A 14,708-nucleotide genomic window follows, 5' to 3' on the forward strand; every position below is an offset into this window, starting at 1 on the left:
AGTTATCGATCATAAAGGAGAAACTATTGGTAAATAGATTGAGATATGTTTAAGAGAATGGGATATCTCTAAGTTGTTGACCATACGGTAGACAATGCTTCCTCTAATGATGTTACCATTAGATACTTAAAGAGGAAGTTTAAAGAGAAAGAGAATGAGACTTATTTTGGAGGAAAAGTTCTTACATGTGAGATGTAGTGCCCACATAGTGAACTTAATTGTTAGTGAAGGCTTGAAGGAAAAATATGAGTCTATTGCCGCAATGCGGTGAGATATGTTAGGTCTTCTCCTGCTAGGTTTAAAGCATTTAAGGAAGTAGTGGTGTAAGAAAAGATTGAATGCAACAGTCTTCTTTGTTTAGATGTCCTAACAAGGTGGAACTCAACATTCTTGATGCTAAACTGTGCAATCAAATTTAAAAAGGTATTTCAAGAGATGGCAGAAACAGATACATTTTATATGAAATACTTTGATGAGGTTAACAAAGATGGGAAACCAAAGGTTGGGCCACCCATTGAAACTGATTGGGAGAATGCAAGTGTGTTTGTGAGATTTTTGGAGACCTTTTATAATGTAACATTGACGTTTAGTGGGTCTACTTATGTAACTGCAAATAAGTACTTCATTGAAATATGCAATCTTCACCAAGAGTTGGTCGATTCTTCAATTGATGAAGATGAGGATGAGTTGTTGAGGAGCATGTCACATAACATGAAATCTAAGTATGACAAGTATTGGGGGAAGCTTGATTATTGTAATGAGGCACTTCTAATTGCCTTGGTTCTTGACCCTAGATACAAACTTGATTATCTTTATCATTATTTTAGCTTTACTCATACAAAGTTAGAATGCAAAGAGATGGTGAAAGGGGTGGAACAAACGATTTGGAGAATGTTTAATCAATATAATGATTCAGCATCAAGTATTGGAACCCTCAATCACTCAATCACAAGCTAAACCTATTAATGATGGTGGTTCTTCCTCATTGATCGTTTCTAGTCGACCTAAAGGCAAGAAGTCTCGTAATGTCCATGATGAGTTCGTGGCATGAAGAATGGAGAAAATGACGGCAAGATGAAAAATGAACTTGATAAGTATTTTGAAGAGGAAGCTAAGGAACCAACTCAACAATTTGATGTTTTAGGATGGTGGGCTAGTAGTGGGTGCAAATACAAGATATTGTCACTCATGGCACGTGATGTGTTAGCTATACCGGTTACTACTGTTGCTTTTGAGGCGACATTCTCTGTTGGGGGTCAGATTTTGGATCCTTTTAGGAGTTCACTTAGCCCAAGGATGGTTGAAGCATTAATTTATCTCAAGAATTAATGGAGCAGATCACATCAACCCATTGTTGTGCGAGAGTACATGGATGAAGAAGAAATACTTCAAACACAAGCATTGCTCGAAGATGGTAATTTTAGTTTGTTATATTTTATTTTGATTTCCATAATTTAAGTTTAATATCATAATATTTATTTTACGTATGCATATTTATTATCTAACTAGATTATACTTTTGATATTTTATTGATATTCTCAATGACAATAATATAGGCACTGGCTTGAGGCAAAATTATTCTGATGCTCATACTAGCTATCTATCCTTTCTTCATCAAAAAGCCAAACTCACTTGGATTCGTGATGGAGATGACAACACAGCAGCTTTCCACTTGAGTATCAAGGGCAGAAGGAACCAAAATAAGATTCTCTCAATAGAAGATGCACAAGGGGTAAGAGTTGATGACCCGAGCAAAATAACTGATATTTTTCTGTCATATTATCAGGCCCTACTTGGCACCAGCAAGCACAACAGAACATCAGTCAATAGACGAGTTCTTAGAAACAACGGACCCACAGTCACCCCACACCAAGCAGATGCACTTGTAGCTGCTGTATCGAATGACGAAGTTAGAAAAGCAATTTTTGCCATTCTGAGATCTAAGGCACCAGGTCCGAATGGATATTCAAGCTACTTTTTTCAAGACAACTTGGATCTAATTGAGGGGGACATATGTGATGCAGTGAGATCGTTCATCCACTGAGGACACATACTCAAAGAGATAAACTGCACCACTCTTACTTCCAAAGTCAAATTCCCCAACACTCCAAGTGACTTCAGACCCATTGCATGTTGCAATGTAATATACAAGGCAGCCACAAAGATACTTTGCTCGAGACTTAAACACATACTGCCAGAACTCATAGCACAAAACCAAGGGGGATTCGTTCAAGGAAGATTCATTGGCCACAATATAATGATATGTCAAGACTTGGTTCGACACTATGGAAGGATATCCAAAAAGGCCAATTGCATGATCAAACTCGATCTCCAAAAGGCTTATGACACAATAGAATGGGACTTCATAGAGGAGGTTCTCAAGGGATTGCTCTTCCCTGATAAATTCATCTCTTTGATGATGAATTGTGTCAAAACTCCAAAGTTCTCTCTTTTTTTCAATGGAACCTTACATGGTTTCTTTGAATCTAAGAGAGGATTACGACAAGGAGACCCTCTCTCCCCTTTATTGTTCATCATTGGAATGGAATACTTGTCTCGGATAATGAAGGAGATAGGATGCAAGCAAGATTTCTCATTCCATGAAAGGTGTGCTTCGCTGAAACTTAACCATCTCAGTTTCGCCGATGATGTCCTTTTATTTTGTAATGGAGACTATAAAAGCATTATCTAAATGCTTCAAGGGCTTCAACTCTTCACTAACACATCCGGCTTGACCCCAAACAAGTCAAAATCAGCCATATATTGCAGCAATATGGCAGACATAGAAGTTAAAAGGGTGATTGATGCCTCTGGTTTTTCCCAACAGAAGCTTCCTTTCAAATACTTGGGCATGCCCATTTGTTTCAAAAGGATCTCAAGGAAGGAATGCACCATACTTGCTGAAAAAATGACAACCCGAATTCGAACATGGAGCACAAGGAATTTATCGTTTGCGGGTAGGGTTGTCCTTATTAATTCAGTCCTCTTTGCGATTCACTCATATTGGTGCCAAATACTCACATTGCCAAAGAAAGTCATCCAAGAGTTAGAAGCTATATGTAGGGCTTTCTTGTGGAAAGGCCAACATATCATGCAGGGGGCTGGGAATGTTGCTTGGAGCAAGGTATGTCAACCCAAATCGGAAGGAGGGGCTGGTTTTACAAAAATAGCTTAATGGAATGTGGCTGCCTTGTTTAAGTACGTATGGGCCATCTGTTGGAATTATTTTACCAGGATCTAGATTTACTACCAAGTATGTTTTATTAACATCCTAATATGAATTCTAAAATAATGAAAATAAACACATAAGAGTTTAAGAAAACCTTACAGTGGCTGCAGCGGAATATTATGACTCCTTCCATTCAGATCTCTAGCCCTTGATTCCTTTCTGTAGCATAGCATTATCAAGATCTGAATCTGGATCTTCTTTTCTCCTTCTTTGATGCAGATTTTCCATAGTCTTACATAATATGATTGAGGTACCACTTGATGTGTGTGGGCACTACTCATTCACTCAAGTGTTTCGAAATTTAGAGAGAAGAAAAGAGAGAGAAGGGCGTGTGGCTTTTCTGAAAGAAACCAATGTTCAAAGTTGTGTGTTTCCTGAAGCCAACACTTTCTATTTATAGAATGCCCTCTAGGTTTAGGTTAGAATTGTATGGCATTAAAATAATAGAAAAATAAAATGGTAAAAGCCTATGCATAGTGGGCGGCCCAAATAAGGAAATTGGGCCTCACTTTGCAACTTTCCCATTTTGTTATTTCTCATTCCCATTTTCTCAAAAATGCCAATTTTCTAATTTAACCTTTTAAATGACAATTCTAATTATTTAATAACTTAAAAATATTTATTAAATAATATTTCCATTTAATATATTTATTAATTTAGACATGTAAAGTCTCTTAATTAATAAATAAACCTAGAATCTCTTTTCTTTACAATTTCGCCCTTGCTTAGTGAAAATTCATAAAGTAGACATAGTCTAACTTTAGAATTTTAATTGATTAATTAAAATCAATTAACTGAGTCTTACAAGCAGTATGGTCTCAACTAGTATGGAGACCATGGGTCTATATAACCGAGCTTCCAATAAGTCGAACCGAATTTACCAAGTAAATTCCCTAACTTATTAATTCCTCATTGAATCCACACTTAGAACTTGGAATTGCACTCTCAGTCATATAGAACGCTCTATATGTTCCATGATATAGACACGTCATTAGTTATCCATTGTTATAACCCTAATGTGATCAATGACCCTCTAATAGATGATCTACATTGAAAAGGCACTAAGTTACCGTTACACCTTCAATGTATTTTATCCTTAAAATACTTAGCTCCGTATAAATGATATTTCAGCAAAGTGAAATGAGATCTCCACCATTTATCTCTGTTTAGCCAAGCTCGAAGGATATCATCGTTTCACTTCCAAGTTCCTATAGAAGTTATAGATTTCATATCTATGGTAGTGCTCCCACTCAATTATACTATCATGTTCCCAAAATGTATGTATCACCCTGATCCAAAAGTAGGCCTAACTAACAAATCAAAGAACATGTATAGTACTCTTGAGATCGAACCTAACCATATCAGGATTAAGGTCATTTGATCTAGGATCAACAGGTGATATTGAATTGAATAGATATTACGGTAAATTTTAATATATCTAATCAAAGTTCAATATCGGTCCCTTCCGATGTATACTCCATACATCCGATACTGGTAAACTTTGCCAATGTTTTGAAAAGGACATAACACTTTTCCAAGGTGTAAGAATACCTATTGCTGATTATACCATATCAGTCTAAATCCAGTGTTATGACAAATCAGGGAGTAAACTTTTGAACATATATGTAATACCCGGAATTAAGAAATGGATTAGCAAAACCCTAACTAGATAATTATGTATAATGGAGGAATTATATTATTATATAGTTCAATATATGTGATTTATATGAATTTTAATATATTAAAGACCCCGTTGGTGAGCCAGGGGCATTTTGGTAATTATGACCCGAGAAGGGTAAAATGATGAAATTAATTTAATTACGTGCTTAATAGAACTATATTATTCTATAGTATGCCTGTGTTGTCTTTTCAGGTGTGTTCTGACAGGTTAGCGCGGTATAGTCACAACTGGAATTTCGGGCCGAACTGGGTTCGGGCCCGAAAGGTAAATTGGATTGATTATTTGGCATTTTATTTGATGAATGATAATCTAAAATTTATTTGAAATTAATTGAGTATTGAATGACTATTTTACCCTTGTGAGTGTGTATGTGGGTATTTAAGCCCTAAGGGCATTTTGGTCATTTGACCCCTAATTACTATGTTTGGAAAATGTGATTTTTGAGGAAATGAAATGTTAATTTCTGGTGGCTTTCCCCTCTCAACCGAACCCTCTCATCCTCTCTAACCCTCTTCTTCTTCAAACTTGATTTTTGAGAAGAAAGCTTGATTTTTAGCTTGGTTTGGAAGCTTGATTTGTGTTGGAAGCTTGGAGCTTGTTTGAGCAAGAGATTAAGGTAGCTTTCCATGATCTTAAATTTGTTTTTGCTTGCTGAATTTTAGTGTTGAAAATGCATGACTATGATGGTAATGAAGATGATAATTACATGTTGCATGAGATGATGTTCTTTTGTTAATTTAAGTGAGTTTTGCTTGAATTCTTTGTGTGTTGGTTGTTTGAGCTCTAGATGGAGTTCTAGGGTTTCTTCTTTATTTTAAATTCAAAGTATTTGATGATGATTGTTGCTGGAAAATATTGGAAAGATGTTGGTTTATTGGAAAGATTGGAGTTTAAGGCATGATTTTAATTATTGTGCAATCTGAAATTATGGGGTTTATTGTTGGATTTTAATGCATAAATATGTGTTTTAGATCCTATAATATTTGCTAGCTGCTGTAAGTGGATTAATTGTTGTTTTGGTTGTGAGAAACAAGCTTGAGTTCATGGAACTCACGCTTGGTGCTTTAATGGCACTTTTTGATTTTTAGTGCAATTGTTGGGTTTAAGTTGTGGAATATGTTTATTATGACATATATTGATGCTCTGGAAAGTTTGGGAATGTTTGGGGATGATTTGAGTGAGTTTTGGGGGTTTAAAGATTGAGAAATTTCGTGTTCTCTGCCCAGACAACCGGAATTCCGATTGGTTCATCCGGAATTCCGGTTGGAGTTCATCGGGAAATGCTGAATTTTGTTTCGACCATAACTTTTGACTCGGGATTCCATTTGGGACGTTCTTTATACCGTTGGAAAGCTCTTTTCGAGCTCTATGTGATTATCTGTATTTGAAATGCCATGAATTTATTTTATGAATATGAAATCAGGGGTTAACCCTATTTGTGAAAATCCCGGATTGTGTGACTAGGATTACCGGCACCTGGTCAGGAGCACCCGGGGATTCGGAATCTCTACCTTTGCGGGACAACAGGTAAGACAGTAGTTGCACGTAGAGATATGCATTTAAACTTCCTGTAGACCGGCCGAACATGTACATTCGTCGTCAGAGATAAGCTCGACTCATGGTGCAGTAAGTATTGAGAGTAAATACTTGACTGTATGTGTGATCATCTGTTTACTGCTTTCCATTTTAGGAAGTATGCAAGCATCTAGAGTATGTATGTGTTATGTGATGCCATGCTATAAATGCTAATTGTTTATGTAAATACGTATGAGGTAAATAGATGAGTTAGGGTTTAAGGCATTAAGTGCGTAAGTGTGGTATTGGTGCTTAATTCGCTGGGGTTGTTGATTACACGGGTACTAGTAGTGGACCCTCTTTAATCATCTAGACCACAGGGCGAGTTAGTAGAGCTTGGTGTAGACCAAACCAATTCACCGCACTGCCCCACCTCCGCGGAATCCGGGGAATTAATGCGGAGGTTGGCAATGCTAATCCTCCTGCTAAATGGCAGCAGATGTTTCAAGAAATGCGAAGTGTCATACTTCGTCAAGAAGAAGAGTTGTGACGATTAAGGTAACCGACTGCCCCTGTTGATCAAGTGTTACCACCAGCACCTGTGCCAGTGGTGGGTAACCAGGGGTTTGTTATGCCGCATTGAGACTCGGTGTTTGAGCGGTTCGTGAAGCTGCAACCTACGACTTTTCTAGGAGGTATTGACATAATTAAGGCCAAGCAGTGGATGAAGAGAGGAATGAATGCCACAATCAGTCGGGACTTGAAGGTTACCACTTCATATGACACTTTGTACAAGAAAGTGATAGAGCTGGCCTTAATTGTTGAGGAGGCTGAATAATTTGTAATAAATGAGCAGATCGCAAAGGATGCCGTCATGACATCGAATCCGCCTGCTAGTGGTAACGTCAGTAAGGGGACCGATAGTGGCAACCCTGATTACAAACGGAAGGCTGAGGCTTTCGAAGTATCAGGGAGTAATAGAAAGTATCGGGGAAATTGAGGTGACCGTCAAGGTCACGAATCTTCTTTCAAGTCATATCTTGAATGTCCGAAATGTAAGAATCACCATCAGGGTGAAAGATGGGCCAAAGCTACGTAGTATACTTGATATAGATTATATGAATCGGACGTTCCAAGATTACCTGATTAGATGTGTGATCGTGTTTATCGATGACATCTTGGTGTAATCTGAAACAGATAAAGAACATGAGTTGCATCTCAGATCAGTTTCACAATGATTACGGGACAATAAGCTGTATGCTAAATTCAAGAAGTGTGAGTTTTGGTTATCCCGTGTCTCATTTTTGGGGCACATAGTGGATAAAGATGGGATCATAGTGGATCCGACAATAATTGAAGCTATTCGGGATTGGCCAGTACCGAAGTCAGCTACAGAGGTCAGAAGTTTTCTGGGTTTGGCTGGTTATTATCGTCGGTTCGTTGAGGGATTTTCAAAGATTGATGTACCCTTAACGGAGCTGACCCGAAAGAACCAGAAGTTTGTTTGGACTGATCGGTGTGAGAAAAGTTTTCTGGAGTTAAAGCAACGCTTGATTACCGCTCCTGTACTAACTCTTCCTTCAGATAAGGAAAAGTTTATGAAATATTGTGATGCCTCGAGACAGGGTCTCGGCTGTGTGCTTATGCAGGCTGGGAGGGTAATAGCTTATGCTTCTCGGCAGTTAAAGGAGTACGAGCAGAGGTACCCTACTCACGATCTAGAACTCGCAGCAGTGGTATTTGCGCTAAAGATTTGGCGGCATTACCTTTATGGCGAGAAATGTGAGATATACACTGATCATAAAAGTCTGAAATACTCCTTTACCCGGAAAGACCTGAATATGAGATAGAGGCGTTGGCTAGAGTTGGTGAAGGATTATGATTGTGAGATCCTTTATCACCCTGGTAAGGCCAACGTGGTTGCTGATGCCTTAAGTAGAAAGGGTCAGAGTCAATTAAATACGGTGAAGCAAATCTCCCAGCAGCTAGCAAATGAGATGACTCGAGCTAATATTGAGTTGGTTGTAGGGTAATTAGCTAATATTACCCTGCAATCTACTCTTTTGGAGCGAATCAAAGAAGCACAAGTGCAAGATTCAGAATTAGTAAAAACTCGAGCTAGGGTTTCGGCTGGGAAGGCTAGTGACTTCTCAATAGATGAAACGAGAATGTTGAGATTTGGGAATTGAGTTTGTGTGCCCATGGATGAGAACATCAAGATAGAGATCATGGATGAGTCTCACACGACTCCTTATTCAATTCATCCAGGGTCGACAAAGATGTATCAAGACCTGAAAGCCATGTTCTGGTGGACAGGCATGAAAAACGACATCGTTGAGTATGTTGCAAAGTGCCTTACGTGTCAGCAAGTGAAAGCTGAGCACCAGCGACCTGCAGGGTTGCTGCAACCACTGCAAATACCAGAGTGGAAATGGGAAGACATTGCTATGGACTTCGTGGTAGGTATGCCCAGAACCACGGGACAATTTGACTCTGTGTGGGTCATAGTGGACAGGTTTACAAAGTCTTCTCACTTTTTACCTGTTCGGACGAATTTCTCCATTGACCAGTATGCTGAGTGGTATGTTAGAGAAATTGTTCGTCTGCATGGTGTCCCAAAGTCCATTGTGTCGGATAGAGATCCGAAGTTTACATCAAGATTATGGAAAAGTCTGCATCGAGCTATGGGAACTCAGTTAAAGTTTAGCACAACTTTTCATCCTCAGACGGATGGGCAATCTGAGAGGACCATTCAGATTTTAGAGGACATGCTACGGGCATGTGTGCTTGACTTTGAGGGATCATGGGTAAAGTACCTTCCCCTGATCGAGTTTTCTTATAATAACAGCTATCAGGCAACAATCGGGATGGCTCCTTATAAACTTTTATATGGAAGAAAGTGTAGATCGCCCATTCACTGGGATGAAGTGGGTGAAAGAAAGTTCTTGGGTCCTGAAGCTGTTAAAAAAAACAAGTGAGGCAGTTGATAAGATTAGAGCACGAATGCTCGCGGCTCAGAGTAGGCAGAAGAGTTATGCCGATCCAAAGCGCAGAGATATTAATTTTCAGGTTGGGGACATGGTATTTCTCTGAATATCTCTGATGAAAGGCATAAAACGCTTTGGGAAGAAAGGAAAGCTTAGCCCGAGGTTCATTGGACCTTTTGAAATCCTTGAGAGGATAGGGCAAGTAGCGTACAGGTTGGCTATGCCCCCAATGTGTTGTACATAATGCGTTTCATGTTTCAATGCTTCGGAAATATGTCTCGGACTCGTCCCATGTTTTGAGTTATGAAGCATTGGAACTTCAGCCGGACTTGTCATACGAGGAATAACCAGTGCAGATACTTGATAGAAGAGAGAAAGTCTTGAGAAGAAAGACAGTGGCACTAGTGAAAGTACTGTGGAAGAACAGTAAGGTAGAAGAGGCAACCTGGGAACTCGAGACGGATATGCAGCAGAAATATCCGGAGTTGTTCAGGTAAATTTCGGGACGAAATTTCTATAAGGAGGGGGTAATTGTAATACCCGGAATTAAGAAATGGATTAGCAAAACCCTAACTAGATAATTATGTATAATGGAGGAATTATATTATTATATAGTTCAATATATGTGATTTATATGAATTTTAATATATTAAAGACCCCGTTGGTGAGCCAGGGGCATTTTGGTAATTATGACCCGAGAAGGGTAAAATAATGAAATTAATTTAATTACGTGCTTAATAGAACTATATTATTATATAGTATGCCTGTGTTGTCTTTTCAGGTGTGTTCTGACAGGTTAGCGCGGTATAGTCACAACCGGGAATTTCGGGCCGAACCTGAAATGTAAATTGGATTGATTATTTGGCATTTTATTTGATGAGTGATAATCTGAAATTTATTTGAAATTAATTGAGTATTGAATGACTATTTTACCCTTGTGAGGGTGTATGTGGGTATTTAAGCCCTAAGGGCATTTTGGTCATTTGACCCCTAATTACTATATTTGGAAAATGTGATTTTTGAGGAAATGAAATGTTAATTTCTGGTGGCTTTCCCCTCTCAACCGAACCCTCTCATCCTCTCTAACCCTCTTCTTCTTCAAACTTGATTTTTGAGAAGAAAGCTTGATTTTAGCTTGGTTTGGAAGCTTGATTTGTGTTGGAAGCTTGGAGCTTGTTTGAGCAAGAGATTAAGGTAGCTTTCCATGATCTTAAATTTGTTTTTGCTTGCTGAATTTTAGTGTTGAAAATGCATGACTATGATGGTAATGAAGATGATAATTACATGTTGCATGAGCTGATGTTCTTTTGTTAATTTAAGTGAGTTTTGCTTGAATTCTTTGTGTGTTGGTTGTTTGAGCTCTAGATGGAGTTCTAGGGTTTCTTCTTTATTTTAAATTCAAAGTATTTGATGATGATTGTTGCTAGAAAATATTGGAAAGATGTTGGTTTGAAGCTCAAGTTTAGAGCTTGAAGTTTTGGAGTTTAAGGCATGATTTTAATTATTGTGCAATCTGAAATTATGGGGTTTATTGTTGGATTTTAATGCATAAATATGTGTTTTAGACCCTATAATATTTGCTAGCTGCTGTAAGTGGATTAATTGTGATTTTGGTTGTGAGAAGCAAGCTTGAGTTCATGGAACTCAAGCTTGGTGCTTTAATGGCACTTTTTGATTTTTAGTGCAATTGTTGGGTTTAAGTTGTGGAATATGTTTATTATGACATATATTGATGCTCTGGAAAGTTTGGGAATGTTTGGGCATGATTTGAGTGAGTTTTGGGGGTTTAAAGATTGAGAAATTTCGTGTTCTCTGCCCAGACAACCGGAATTCCGGTTGGTTCATCCGGAATTCCGGTTGGAGTTCATCGGGAAATGCTGAATTTTGTTTCGACCATAACTTTTGACTCGGGACTCCGTTTGGGACGTTCTTTATACCGTTGGAAAGCTCTTTTTGAGCTCTATGTGATTATCTGTATTTGAAATGCCATGAATTTATTTTATGAATATGAAATCAGGGGTTAACCCTATTTGTGAAAATCCCGGATTGTGTGACTAGGATTACCGGCACCTGGTCAGAAGCACCCGGGGATTCGAAATCTCTATCTTTGCGGGACAACAGGTAAGACAGTAGTTGCACGTAGAGATATGCACGGTGGTGCTTATATTGAATATTATATTGGTGATAATTAGAAACTGAGATTAGGGTTATTACCCTAAAGTGAGCGGTTTAATGGCCTAGGGTTATTACCCTAGTAATTATTAATGTGTAAATGTTTTGCCATGATAAATATATTGTAATAAAGAATTATGCTCACAAGGCATAATTAAGTTAGACTCGGTAAATTAGTACCTTGAGTTTGATAGTAATGCGGTCTAGGGTTATTACCCTAGAAGTTATGTGAAGGTAAGAAAGTCATGATGTACAATAATATTGCTAATCAAGTGAAAGCATGAATTAGGGTTATTAATCTCTATAAGTGTTATTTTGAGCATGCAATGATATGTTATATGAGAGACTATTTGGTATGTAATTTAGGGTTATTACCCTAAGATTCTATATGTTTTGTTATCTATTGAATACATACATATATTTCAAGAGTTATGTGCATAAGACATAACTTGGGTAGACCTAGTATATTACTAGGATAAACCACTGAAAGAATGTAATGTATGGATTACGTAAATATATATGAATAGGGTTATGTGAGCAAGGCATAACCAGGTTAGACTCGGTAATTATAATCGAGATAAACCTTACTAAGGCCTTATTGTAAATAGACGTGTGAGCGTAACACGTAGGTCTATGCTACATGGACATATATAGACGTGTGGGAGCAACACGTAGGTCTATGCTACATAGACATATATAGGCGTGTGAGCGTAACACGCAGGTCTATAGCAAATAGACAAATAGTGCAGTGGCACCAATAATTATATGATAAATATATATGTTGAGACTAAGGGTTATGCGCTCAAGGCATAACCAGGTTGGACTCGGTAACAAGAACCGAGATGAACTGATCTAAGGCCTTATTGTAAATAGACGTGTGAGAGCAACACGTGGGTCTACGCCACGTAGACATAAATAGACGTGTGAGCGCAACACGTAGGTCTACGCCACGTAGACATAAATAGGCATGTGAGCGTAACATGCAGGTCTGTGTCACACAGACAAATTTGAATAACATTGTTGTTTATATTGTATGATGAGCATATTATTGATATGTTTTATACTATCTTGCTGGGCTTGGCTCACGGGTGCTCTACTGTGCAGGAAAGGGTAAGTCAGTGGCTGATCAACCATGAGTTTGAGGAGCAAGATGAAGAATGTACATGTTCAAGCCATATCAGACCAAGCGGGTTAAGGGTCTATCAGTGATGAACTTTTGAATTCTATTTTGCCATTTAGGTCGGCTAGAAATAAATGACTTGTAATAGCGGTTGTAAATATTTTTGGGATCCCAACTATTTTAAAAGTTTTAAATATATTACAAGTTTATTTTCTTTCTGTTTAATATAAAAGTTTAAATTCTGCGCTATTTTGATTAGTAATCTCGTTTAGGGGATTAGGGTTTCATAAGTATTTTGGGTAGCGTGCCTAATTATTTAGGGCGTTACAATATAATTAAGATTATATTCCACTGTGCCGACAACACTATAATCTTTAACAAATTCATATGTTCTGGACTTAAAAAGAATTCATACATTATATACATATAATCATGAAATAAATCATGTGAACCATGCAACATAAAATGTTATTTCTGATCTTTATTAATAAGTAAATCTGATTATATTGAAATGGATTTTATTTAGGGCACAAAACCCAACACCATCGCCAACAAAGAAGACAACCTTTGGGTCCGATGGATTCACAATGTTTATTTCAAAGAGGAAGAATGGTGGAGCTACAAAGCTCCAATCCAAGGGAGCTGGTATTGGAAGCAAATTGTTGCTGCTGTTAGGCTAAAATTAGTCTAAGTTTCGGGTCGTATTTTCGGTTAGTTTTCACTCTTTGTTTCTAGTTTTAGGGCTATATTACGCTTGATTCTTTTGTTTCAGGTCCTCGGGCATTTAAAGAAAGTATGTACAAGAATTGAGGAAAAACGGTGAAAGAATCGAGAAGAAAAACCAAAATTGGTGTTGCTGCCTATTCCCGTCGCGACGGGAAATTTGCCAGTCGCGACGGGAACTGGCAGAAACTTTCAAGAGATTCGAAGCTGAACCCCCGTCGCGACGGGGGCTTTGCCAGTCGCGACGGGGACCCTTATGACGGGATTTTTGGGCAGTTTCGTAATTTCACGAATTTTAAAGATGAGAATTGGTTTAAATAGCAAGGGTTCGTGAAAATTAGAGGAGATTCAGAATTGGAACCCTAGAAACAAAGGAGGAGGCTAGAAGAGCGACTTGTGGCGACCCGGATCAATGGCTTCAACTAGTTCTTTCTCTTCTCTTTAATTTTTCTATGTTCTTTTCTATTTCAATGTTAATTATGGATTTGATTATGGATGTTTTGAACTAAACTCCTATTTAGGGAGAATGATGAATGTTGTTTAAGTTTTTCCTAGTTAATGAATAATTGCCATTCCTCCATCTTGATTGTGAACACTATTCAAATTTGTGTTTAATTTCCATGTGCAAGATTGATCACCTTTTACATGTTTTATGATCTCAATTCGAAATCTGAAAAGTGAGAATTGAGAATGCTAAAATTGGATAGTCTAGGTTTTGATGTGAAACGAAAGTATTTACATAGCCTTTGTGACATTTAGATTATTGCTTAATGCTGATTTCATGTTAATTTAATTAAGAGATTAATTAGAGAGCATGAGATTTAGAACCTAGAAGATCTGAAAAGAGCTAGGTTAATTTATAATCTGTCATTCACTTCAAGAGAAGGATAGCAATTAGACATTAACATTGGTAACTTAACAACAGGATTCGTCTCCCTATTCTCTCATCTTGATTAATATTCACTTGTTTCTTTAAGTTTCTTGAATTTCTTTCTTCCTTTTTTAATCATAAATACTTTTGATTTGCCAAATAGAATTATAAGTATAGTTTAGTAGTAATTAATCCAATTCCCTGTGGTTCGACCTCACTTGCGTGAGTATACTACTTGATTGCGTGCACTTGCGTAGTAATTAATAATTTTCGCAACAGCTGCAAAAGATCAACTCAAAGAACTAATCGATACTCAACAATTCACATCCAACAGGTATACTATCTCTCTTGGCTATAAGTTGCTTTGTCCACCACAAACTAAAGTCACTTGGAGTAATGAAGTGTGGGGG

General features: G+C 37.7%; 1 protein-coding gene across 1 annotated transcript; it reads left to right on the forward strand.

Moving 5' to 3' along the window:
• The first annotated feature begins 2,257 nt into the window (after positions 1–2,257).
• On the forward strand, positions 2,258–2,692 carry LOC133034426 (secreted RxLR effector protein 78-like). Its single transcript, XM_061109511.1, has one exon. The coding sequence runs from the start codon at positions 2,258–2,260 to the stop codon at positions 2,690–2,692; it is 435 nt and encodes a 144-aa protein (XP_060965494.1).
• Positions 2,693–14,708: the final 12,016 nt, after the last annotated feature.

The sequence above is a fragment of the Cannabis sativa genome, chromosome 2, assembly GCF_029168945.1.
Source record: "Cannabis sativa cultivar Pink pepper isolate KNU-18-1 chromosome 2, ASM2916894v1, whole genome shotgun sequence".
Taxonomy (NCBI): Eukaryota; Viridiplantae; Streptophyta; class Magnoliopsida; order Rosales; family Cannabaceae; genus Cannabis; species Cannabis sativa.

Bases quoted from the DNA above. Each gene is read 5' to 3' on its own strand.
- LOC133034426 (XM_061109511.1), top strand. From the start codon at position 2,258: ATGATATGTCAAGACTTGGTTCGACACTATGGAAGGATATCCAAAAAG.